This window comes from Monopterus albus, unplaced genomic scaffold, assembly GCF_001952655.1.
Source record: "Monopterus albus unplaced genomic scaffold, M_albus_1.0 scaffold15.1, whole genome shotgun sequence".
Taxonomy (NCBI): Eukaryota; Metazoa; Chordata; class Actinopteri; order Synbranchiformes; family Synbranchidae; genus Monopterus; species Monopterus albus.
The window spans coordinates 1,426,447-1,438,537 of NW_018127895.1; the positions used below are offsets into that span (position 1 = coordinate 1,426,447).

Genomic DNA, 12,091 nt, shown 5'->3' on the forward strand with positions numbered 1-12,091 from the left:
TAGTGTAAAATAGAAATGTACAATTGGTAATGATTAGACATGGAACAGATTCAACCCTGCTTCTTATCAGTGCTTTACAAAGAGAAAAATCAAGCCAGAGTACCTGCCAATACATCACCTTTACCATCATGTCAGACTGTATTTTGCTGTCATTGACTTTGCTGTTTGTCAGAAGGACCACATGCCTTTGAACTGACTCTGGACATTTGGATGTTTGGGATTCATTGCGGATGATATTTTACAGTTCAGGGACAGGGCATGTTTGCTTCATGTTTGACTCGGCACAGGAAGAGAGCTGACATCCTTCTTATCCTGTCCTCCTTCCACCTTCCTCCCCCACTTACCTAAATCCAGACAGTTCTGTCTGAACTTAATGCCAAAGGGTTGAGAATACACCTGAAGAATAGGCCACAGGCTTATGTGTGCACAAAGAATGATGCACGAGTGAAGGGCTGCTCTGATGATAGAGCAGTTGATAAGCAGTGTGGAGAGGGGGTGGCAGAAACAAAGGAGCAACGGTCCTCTGCCACGGCAAAGGCCAAGAATTCAGACCCCTTGAACACACTGTCATTTCATCTGTCCTCACTTCTGTATAAAGCTTGTTTTCATCACACTACGTCCAGACTTTGCTCTTAGAGATCAGCTGATAAAAAAGCAGATTCAGTCTAAAGCTATACTGGACTATAAACTACGGCAAAGAAGGGAGAAAGGGCAGAGAGAGAAATGTGCTGGACACAGTGAAGACATAGGCCAAAACACATCAGTTTTTACATTAAAGTTGCTCAGTTATTTGTGCTTGAGCAGAATTGGAAGATCTTGGACTTATTTAGAAGTTGACTGATGGTGAGTGATGCTGAAGGAAGGACTTCTGGCACACTCTCAGTGCCTTTCAGCCTCCGAGCCAGCTATTTAGTACCATGATGAGAAGGGGAAATGAGTGCCAACATGGCAACCTTAAAGATCAGTGAGAGGAAGAGTCAGACAAATACATTTACAGGCTTGATGCTGGCAAGAGTCCAAACCACAAGTTTAGTCAGACAGCCAGATGGTTTTACACACACACACACACACACACACACACACACACACACACACACAGATTTATGATGCCATGGGATGGGATGTTACTTCAGGACCCACCAAGTTGAACCACAATAAATGTGTAGACTGACAAGTATTCTCCTGTCGCATCACATGTCTGGGAATGTGATCTGATGGTTTATAAATCAAGATAAATTGTATATTTGTTTCAAATTGCATGGGAGGGATGCCTGATCTGTGAGAAGGTCTGTCACTGCAACAAGAAAGTGCAGCAAATTTGCATCGGTGTAAGGTGGAGAGGAGAAATATGAGGAAGTGTGTGTGGTGGGACAGATTGCTAAAGAAAATTTGAGGGCTAAAATCTTTCAGTTTTGGTCTGTTATCAAACCAAGCCAATAAAGAATTCTTGATTTAAAAAAACCCCACAATGGTAGCTTTAAAAAGAAAACAACCCTCTCAAGTTGAAAATGGATCTTTAGCACTAAAAGGGCAACACTGCACTGAACACAATGGAACTGAGGGACAGAGTAAAAACATGCCAGTCATTTAGCTTGCACAATAGTCCCTCGCTCTCCACCACCTGCCTTTAAGTCCATGCAGACAAAGGGATGCCCTCTGTTCTCTGAGCTCCTCTGAATGCCAATGAGGATGGGGGGTCACTTGAGAATCACAGCGACGTTTTAGTCTTTTTATCTGTAACATCCACTGAGGCTGCCATTTTCCAACTCAGCACCTGTCTGTTGTTTTCTTACTTCTAACACTAAGACAGTCAGAGTGAGGTGAATGACTGACTGTAAACACAGATGTTAGACTCAGGTATGGAAAAAGTAAAAGATCTGAAAGTACTGTAAGGCCATTAAGGCAAGTACGGTCTCCAGGAATTTTGTTTGGGCTACTGGTTATGGTGCTGTGCACTTTTGGTGAATTCATAGTGTGAAAATACCAAACCAGTGAAACAGAGCATCATAGGGGCAGTATAACAATACACCATTATACATTCCTTTCTTTTCATAAATAACTTAAGAATCCAAGTCAAAGGCCAAAGACAGAAGAAGCTTTAAGAAAACTGGGAGCTCCTTTTTTTGCAAAAAGTAAAACTACTGAAAACTACTGTATTTTTCTACAAAAACAGAGTAGAAGACCGACTGAAATGTTATATGTGCAGAAAAGAAGATATTGTTTTGAGAAACATGCTCAGTGTCAGGCAACATATTGCTCCCTCTGTGCTAAATACGCCTTGTCAGCTTGCATCTTTATATCTTACTACACCTAAACTACCACCTCATCTGTACAGTATGTGCAGGATTATATTTTGGTAATTGGTAGTTTAAAGAGACTCAATGGGTTTTAGTGAAAAGAAGACATCTTTGAAACTAACAATAAGCTTAAATTTGTGTCTGTGATCATTTAATGAGGCGCTTTGAGCAATCTATCCATCTGTCTATTAATTTTTTAATATTTTCTGTTCTCTCTTCTGAAATGACCCCGCCATCAGCTCATTTCACACTATCTAGAATTAATAAATACTCAGTTCCACTCACCATCGTCATTGTCTGCCAAAATGGTGACCTTGGCAGTTGGGAAGTTGGCGCCCACCTGGCCGCCCATGGGCATACTCAGGCTGACATTGAAGCTCTCATCTTCCTCATACAGAGAGTCATCGATGATAATGATGCGGCAGAGTTTCTCACGCTCATCCTTATCAAAACGCAGGACGCTGGTATGATCCTCAGGTCGGGTGATGTAATCAGAGTAGGACAGGACGGTGCTGGGTATAGTGCCAGTGGCCGTGGCTGAGGAGTAATGGGAATAGGGAGAGGACACTGGGTGAAACATAACTGTTCCTTGAAACAGTACTGCGTTATTAAAACAGCAGAGAAAATGAATGTACACAAAACCATTGTTTACACTACTGTACAATAAAGTACAATTAAGCAGTTGTAAACACATAAAGCTGACAGTTATAATATATTACAACAAAAGGACACAGGGATGTTTACTACCTTCACTACTGTACATCTACAATAATACTGATTGAATCTTTCCTATTTAATCTTGAGATTTCTGATAAGTGTGTGGCACCTATTTCATCCTACTGCCCATAGGCTATTTATTCTCTCTGAAGGAGACTAGTAATGCCATCCTGGTGTATCTCACCCTGCTGAGTAAAACAAACAACCATGAGCTCCTGGCTTGCATCTCCTGAGCGCCGCACTGGCACCAACAGCTCTCCAATATCCTCCTCAATCTTGAACTCTGCTTGAGGTATGAACACAGTCGATTCTGTTTTGAAAGATAAACAAAAAGATGAGTGATCAGATACTGTAAAACATATGAAGAAAAGCCACATTTATGGTGGTAAACCTTTGTTCAAATAGATTCCTACCATCTCCAGGGTCCACAATCTCCACTGTTGCTGTGTCTGGAAACTCCAGCACCGCCATGACTGGGTCTGACAGCTGTATCTCAAAGGTCTCTGAAGTCTCAAACTCCTGGTCCGTGAAGATCTTCACTTTCCAGGTAGCTGTGGTCTGGCCGGGGTTGAACTGGACCTGTTTCTGGGCTTTGCCACGGAAGTCCTTATCCTTCTCAGCTGTGCCATCCTTAGTGGCAATACCTGAGAGAGAGGGATGTATGTGTTCATAGCAGCTTAGATATCTGAAAGCATAGCTTGTGCTTCTGCCATTATTTGGTATTAAAGTCTGAATACTCAACAAAGGATATTATGATTTAAACACTGTAGGTAAGATGCACCAATACTGTAATAGCACTAGGCTCTATACAATGTCTGAAACCACAAAATAAATCATACGTGTATTTTTCCAACAGATTTCATGGGTTTATTCTAGCCTTAGGTCTGTAATGTTGACATGTACTGCCTTATTTGTTCCTTCACATCTTCAAAGACACTTGTATAGACCTATATGGTAAAATGAGCTGGTATAAATCTACAGCATGAAAGTGTCAGAAGCAGCCAAACAGACCAGCATGCTGGCATTTCCTTGTGACCTTTTCCTAGAAAAGATCATATATACTCTAAATCAGACCTCTTTCAGAGACAAGAAAGGAAATAGGGCACCACCCAAACAATAAAACAAAAGATCTGCACCCTCTAGGACAAGACCAGGTTGTTGACTTTTATGCTGTCTTCAATTCAGATACAGGGGCAAACTGAGGACAGCCATAAAAGAATCTGGACAGATTTTAAATAAAGAGGTTGTTGATGCTTTATAGCAGGGCTGGCCTTTGAAATGGCACATAAATAACAGTCGAAGGTAGCAGTTTAAATGGCAATAATTCTTTGTTAAATTGTCATTTGAATAAGGGTATATTGTCTAGCACCAACATCCTCCATATATATTAATTTGAGACAAATGCTGCAAATAAAAAATTTGAAAAAAACAAAAACTGAGCTTCTGTCAAAAATTCAGACCCCCTAAAAAATCTATAAATATAAAAATGGATCACTGAATATAAACCATCAATACTCATAATATGCAACTGTAGTAGTCAGTGATTAACTATAATGTTAATTAATGAAGATTTTAAAAAATGCAACTCTAAAGGTCACATATCAGGGCAAATACTTAACAAATGACTGTCAACACTTACTGATGAAGGAGGTTTCTCCCAGGTAGCCTCTGCGTTTCAGAGTTACTTCTAGAAAGTTGGCGTCCTCGTCCACTAAGTAGTATTCCCTCTCCAGAGAGATCCAGGCCCAGTTGAGCCGGAAAGGCTGAGGTTTTAGCTTGTTTCCACCTAAGGAGGGAAAAAAAAGCTTTTGAAAGACATCCTCAGCTGCACAGTACAATAGGGAAACAATCTATTTTGTTCATATTAGGAGCCTGTGGGGCCTATAAACTGCAAACTGCCTCGAGGCCAAAGATAAACTATTAATTAGTTTTAACTTTGGAGAGGAAACATGATAATTGAATACCCGGCCTTCCCTAAACCTGGGCTTCAAGAAGATTTGCTGTACTTCTCATTTTCTCAGATTGTAACCCACTTCTATCTGATGCTCTTTCATAATCTTAACTCTCAATAGGGCACATACAACACTGATATTGTGTACATCATCTGCTTATAGAAAGATTATGTCATAGATTCCTTTTTGGATTGCTGTGAACATGCCTCTTCCCGTCATGTCCACGCTGGGCTGCATCTGGTTTTGCCAAATAAACACTACTCTCTTTTGTTCAGCTAATATCCCCTTATCACACCATAGAATGTTCTGTGACTAAATAGCTGTTTATTCAGCCAATAAAGTTCAGAGTCACCGGCCACTGATCCGCAACTATAGGCCCAGTCCTGCCATTAGTCCATACTGTCACATGACTCAGGTAATCCCTCAAACTGTCAGTTCAGTTCAGTTTTGGTCACTAACTTCAAACCGACATCTTCAAAGACTGTAAAAGATTATGCGTTCTGCTGCTTAATGTGAATGGTGGCAACAGTGGTGAAAAATCCTGAGGTCTTCTACCTCAGCGAGACAAGCCAGGAGAGCTCAAGGGTTAGGAAGTGCTAGGATTGTGGATCTTTAGTCTTACATGGCTGGTCACAATGACAGTGACCCTGTTAAGCAACTTCAGCTAAAGGAACTCAGAGAATACAGAAATTGCATCAGGTCAGAAGTTTTCTGCAGTTTGGTATTACAGGCATGGTGTTCTGGCTTTTAAACAAATAGTTTGCTACTTGGTTCATATATGCCGAAGAAATTATGTTAAAGGAGCATACATTTAAAAAAGTAAGCAGTGTGAATAGACCAGTGTTAGGGGGCTTCTGCCTGTCCACACAGTAAACCAGCACTGAGCTCATTTTTGCTTTCCTGAGGAAGAAAAAGGCTGAAGTCTTTAAGCTGTGTGACTGGGGAGAATGCACACTGGGGGGGTTGAGTCTGGGCAGTCAGGTTGGGAAGGGGGCCACTTCCTCAAACCCAAATGTCAACACTGAAGCTAAACCAGTCCGAGTCACATCAGGGACAAACCACGCTCACCAAAAGGCAAACACATGTTCTGATGGCATTCACAAATAGATTTTCTGGAACAGTGACAATTTTGGGTCATGTCTCTGCTGGAATTAATGACCTGGAAAATGTGATGATGATACATTAAACATGAAGGCCCTTTTACACTTCTCCAAGAAAACAGACTAAGTTCAAATAATCAGAGTACTTCTTATTCTGTGTACTATCTACTACACACAGATGGACACAAGAATGCAAGTGCTCCCCTCGTAAAGTCTCTGATGGGTGAGAACAGGAGACATCGAGCAGCAGAGCTCAGTGGGCACAGCCACCCTCAACCATGCTCAGGTTTCCAACAGTCATGGCTAAAAATACAGGAAACTTGTACAGTATCATGTCTGTCTTGTCCCCCCAACCCCATATTCTTCAAGCTTTGATACAGTACATACATATATAAAATGATTTTAGAAAGACGCCTGCATAATAGTTTTCTGACTGGGCTCAAGATCATCAAGGCAAAGATCGCTTTCTGTCTCTGTCGATCCTTTCGTCTGTCTCTGTCCCATGAAACCTTCCTTCCCGCTAGATTCCCAAATTACGTGGAGCAGAGTGACAGCTGTACTCCACAAACCCTCCTCCCATTCCATGTTCCCCTTCCTCCCTTTGTTGGCTTTGTTCACTCAAGGGATGGTCAACTGAGAGAGACAGCAGGCCTCAGTCTGGGTGGGCCAGATCGACCACTGTGGCATGCCTCCCTGCTTGCCCTTACATTGTTTGTAACAGAGTAGGAGAGGGGAATCTCCCTTTCTCTGACTTCTTTTGTACATGCTGTCAGACTCTGAGGCTGGCATTGGCATGAGTCTCAATAAATCTTCCCAGGATCTAATGCTTTAGTCTGAATGGTTTAACTTTGCTCAGAACAGAACAAGAAAAGTTTCAAGTCTAAGATACAAATAGCTGCAAACATAGAAGTCCAAATAGCTGCTCTGACATGAATATATATGTGAATGATAGCCTAATTTATTACAATTTTTTGACACACATACTATATTAGACTGATCATCAGATCTAACACATAGCCGCCTGGGTAAGCTCATATTTCCACTAGCGATTCAAAGTGACGATCATCATAATTTCTGATGAAATGAAAAGTTTTATAGGCTGCATGTATTTCTAGATGTCCCTGTCAGCAGCTCTTTAATAAATTAGCTTCAGTGTAATTGATGTTAACTACTCACAGGAGCAGGGAAGGAATATTAAAGACGTATGATAGAATTTTTCTGTTTTAGGAACAGAGGGAGCCTAACTGGATCCTCTCTAAACCTTCATTACCAGCTGCCTTATTTATTTGAGTGTCCTAAGTCACATAGTGACTTTCTACAAACTGGCAGATGTAGGTTATTTGGTACAAAACTAAATATCATCAGGATCAAAAACACAAAGCTGTAAAATATTTTTGATGTACAGTCGGTACACCATGGGAGAATGAATCAGCATAAGAGTACTCCTCAAAAATGTAAAGTATTTAGTATCTTGTATCAGCAAAGTAATATTAAAACATATACCGGACCTTACAGCCTGAGTTTCCTTGCACCAGTGTCTTTTGACAGTACATTCTTCATCAGCTCATATTTACACAGCTATGCTGCCTGCACCATACATAGATGCACTGGGTGATTATGAGGCCTTAACGTTCACCAGCATGATGCAAGGAAGAGCAACCTTCTAAGAATATCCCCATCAAGTGACAAGCACTGCCATTATTGCATTTCCTCATTAATCATCTGGCTCTTATAAACACTGGGGGGATAGGGTGGGGAGGTGGGGGTTCCTTTCAGCTATGCTCGGTATCTAAACATCAGAGTAGTTTCAGAGCATGTTCTGTTAAATCAGCGCACAGATGCTGCAGCTAAAAAGTTATAAAGAAAATCAAAATCAAATTAAAATCTATTAGAATTTATAACCACATTAGCCCCATGAGAGTGTACTTAGGCACCATGCTGCTTTTAGCTACATGGAGGCATGCTAACATGCTCACAATGCAATGCTAATTTGCTGATAATTAATGGATATAATGTTTGTCATGTTCACTATCATAGTTTATCCTGTCAGCATGATTAGGTCTGTTAAAGTAGCACTAAACACAAAGTACAACTGAGGCTGGTAGTTTTATACGTATTTGGTCACACACTAGAGAATTGGACATTAGCATTTGATGATGGTGGGACAACACAGAAAGTTAAGAGGTGATTAAAATTACTACAATTCATTCTGGCAGGGCATGAACCAGAGTCATTTGTGAGTTCAAGTTTGCAAGCCCATACCCACAATAACCTATACTGGTCTTGTGTTGAAGTCTGTTCCCCGCTTCAGTTTCCCTCCCGTTAGAATAGCGACCCCCTCCATGGGTGCAGTTATGTTAGGGCTTAGTTTAGGCTATCGTTAGGTGTAGGGGGTTGGGGGTCAGGTTAAACAACTCAGAAGAAAACTGGATGGAATTAGGAATAAGGTAAGGTAAGATGAAACACATCAACATGGGAACAACACCAGAACCAACCCGTTATCCACAATTATCTCTACATAAAATCCAGAGCTCCGACTTCACTCAAACCGGTAACATTAAATTAAAAAGTGGCTACAGATCCTCACTTTAAAACTAATTCAGATTGTATTTATTATTTATGCACAGCTTGCATAATGGCCGGTCTAAGAATACCTGAAGCTAATTTATGACAATACATGCAAAAGATATTGATGTATTTCACTGAAACCCACACGACATCCTCATGGTGGTGCCAGAGGAAAAGTCAAAGTCAGTGAAGTAAGGAGGATACGTCCTAAGGGCACCATGGGGGTCTGAATTAAATCAAATGGCAGTCCATTCAAAAGCTGTCAGGATATTTCAGTCCAGCAGAACAATACTATCATTGCAAGAGCCACACCACTAGTGTTGCTAAAAAGAAAAGGATAAGGAAGAAAGCTAGGCATGGCAACAGTGTTGCCATATGAGAGCAGACAGGAATAACCACTGTAGCCATACATCATAACTCGTCACTCCAGCAGCACTCCTACCACCATAAATCACAGCTGAAGAAAAAGGCCAAAAAGAGAAAGAAAGACGAAGAACAAGGTGATATCATGGCTCACTGAACGCGGTAGAGGAAACATCTAATAGAACAGGTAAAAAAGCAGCGATAAGCTGAAGGGGTCTGGGGGGGATGGAGGGATAGTGAGAACAGAGTGATGGACTGAAAGGTCTCAGCTTCTTCTAGTCACAGGGGGCCTTGACTGTGGCACCATTAGCCAGTAAATCTTCTGGTGACTGTTGACACTGGTGACATGTAAGATCCTAAAACACAGTTAGAAAGTAGGAGTGTAACATGGCCACGTCAGTCAGCACACTGTCCTACTGTACAGCAGGACACACTTACTGTTCAAAATAAAAACAGACCATTGGGTTAACTATAGTACACACAATCATATACACATTTTTTGCTAATGCTTCCTTTCTTTGAATAATTGCATTTCTTGGAAAGTGCCTCTCCAGGGCAGGAATCTCTGCGGTGGAAGTCCGCAGGTTATCAGGCTATCTGAGACTGGGTTAGATTTCAGTCCAGGTAGGAGCGGGGTGATGGAGGGCTTTGAAAGGGGATCCCCCTGGAGCCTTCCTTCTCACATACACACCTGTCTGCTCAGGATACTGCTTCACTTCCAGGCCCTGCTCTGTCTGTGGCCATGGAGTCTGGAGTCTCCTAGGAAATGCATTCCTCTCCCAGCTCTGAATGATCACATAACACTCAACTCACTGGGGTCTATGATCCCCCTCTTCAGAGCTGGAAGACTATATTGTTGCAATTAGTAAAAGCACAGGGACAGAGTCAACTTATCTGAATACAGAAGCTCTGAGCTCATTCTTCATCTTATCTCATTTCTAAGACAATCTTTCACCTCAGATTGGCAAGAATAGACAGTGTTTGTGAAGACAATTACACCACAAAGTCTACAAATACATAATGTAACAGTCCAAAGACTTACAAATGACCAGAAACCTACAGATGCAGCACATCAGACAGTGAGTCTTCTCTTAGCCTGTGGCTCACTGGACCCATGCCTGATGGACAAAGATATACGCAAGTTGTGTACCCACTTGTAAAAACAAGTATTTATGGCCTCAGTATCCCACTTGAGTGGCTGTAGGCCGTTTCTGACCTGGTCACTTCCGTGCATGTTATATCTTTTCCTAGAGAACTTCCCAGCAGGCAAATACACACAAAACCAAAAGTGTAAATTGTCAGGATGAAAGAAACCCAGTTCTCTTGCTCAGTCCATTAATCAATGTACCTTCACCTCTCTCTGCAGCTCTCACACCATATCTTTGAGATAAGGGCCTTTGTGGGTAATCAGGAGATGCACATACCAGATAACATGTACTGTAAATGTAAATTAAGGACTTCTAAAACTGTGAATCCAAAGTTTACAGCACACAATGGGAGCACCCACTAAGTTAATTAATTTCTTCATCTGAATATCACCCTAAAAATCTGTAAGCGGTTACATTACTCCTTGTGTTTTTTCTGTATGCTTTTTTGTACTGTAGCTGATAATTCTGTTTTTGGTATTTCAACTGTGAGTGACTTATGCATCTTTAAATAACTTCTGCAAAGAACTGAGGAGTTTAAAAGACTACTTGATGTGTCCTGACTTGACAGAGCTAGTGACCTCAGTGTCTGGAATTTAATCACTGACCAGCAGGTCCACATTGAGACAACCAGCAGGAAACTAAATGTCAATGCCCGACCTTTTATTAAGACACACTTTTTGTTATAAAATTATGACAGCCATAGTCCAGCCATGGTGTCACAACTTCACAAATGACATACACTGTATTTTTGTGTGTGTGTGTCTGTTTTTTTTTTGACCCAGCTGTGAAGTAGCACCAGTGCAGTGCATGTACTGGCAGGTACCTTTTAAAAGCCGCTAAGACCCTTAATCATCTAAGCAGCTGCTTAGATGCTTCTCAACACAAGATCACACTCAAGCTGTGTTTAACACACAAACAGACTTAGTTAAATTGGTTTAGAAATGCAATTTCCATGGAGATACAATGATTAAAATCAATTCAAGGTAAAAAAAAAAGAAAAGAAAATAATAATTTTTTACAAAGTCGATTATAAGGAAGGACAGTCTGAGTGTGTTTCCAAAAAGATCTTAAGCAACAGAAAAACTACTAAAGAAAACTGATTCATTCCAAAATTATGAAGTGGAATCACTGTTTGTGGAGTTGGAGAAAAGGTTTCTATTTAACTTTTAATTAATAATATGTTTTTCAATTACATTCAGTGAATTCACATGTTAAAACTAAGTATGCTAATGGAGGCCAGTTAACTGGATTATCTTGGGTGCAATCAGAGTTTTACTTCCCACAGAAACAGGTCACCTACGTAGATTTACAAGTAGCTAGGGTGATCATCAGCATGCTCCCCACCTGCATGTCCCTACACATCCAGGTTGAAGCCATCTCCCCCAGTAGTCGCCTCTGCAGAACTTAATAGTGAATCACCAGTTGGCACATCAAACTTTTATTTGTTATTTGACCTTTTTCCGAATAAGCCTGTCTATTATGTTTTTTTTAACATAGGTGCACATGCAGCAATGAGTGTGCAGGTGAAAGTATGTTAACCAGCCTATCTGTTAAGTGGAATAATTTATGTGTATAATAGTAATGTTTGTGCTTAAAGCAGCCCTGTGCAGAAATATGGCTTTATTTTATGCCCCAGTTTGCACCATTGCACCTGGTTCAGTGGACTTGGCTGGAAGCTTAAACAAAGTTAGAAAGCAAAAAGCAAAAGGACTGTTCAGCTAATTAAAGCCCTTGTGCTTCCTTCTTGTGGTTGGACATCCACCTAAAGACAGGATAGTTGCTTCAGGGAGATTAATATGTCTCAAATATAAGGTAAAGAAATATTAATAACAATACTGGTGCACTGTTTAGATTATAGAATAATAATAATGGCTGTGCTGATTTCAACCAATATCAGAACTACTGACCCTAAAAAATAAATGATTGCCTGTTTTACATACAGTATG

The 12,091-nt window shown here is 40.8% G+C and overlaps 1 protein-coding gene across 1 annotated transcript in view; it reads right to left on the reverse strand.

Annotated features, from left to right (window-relative positions):
• Nucleotides 1-12,091, reverse strand: part of frem3 (Fras1 related extracellular matrix 3) — a 29,332-nt gene that overhangs the window by 8,367 nt on the left and 8,874 nt on the right. The window contains exons 4-7 of the mRNA XM_020591753.1: nt 4,654-4,800; nt 3,428-3,658; nt 3,199-3,324; nt 2,583-2,834 (exon numbers count right to left, since the gene is read on the reverse strand). Coding sequence (XP_020447409.1) covers nt 2,583-2,834; nt 3,199-3,324; nt 3,428-3,658; nt 4,654-4,800 — 756 coding nt within the window. The remainder of the gene's footprint in view (nt 1-2,582; nt 2,835-3,198; nt 3,325-3,427; nt 3,659-4,653; nt 4,801-12,091) is intronic.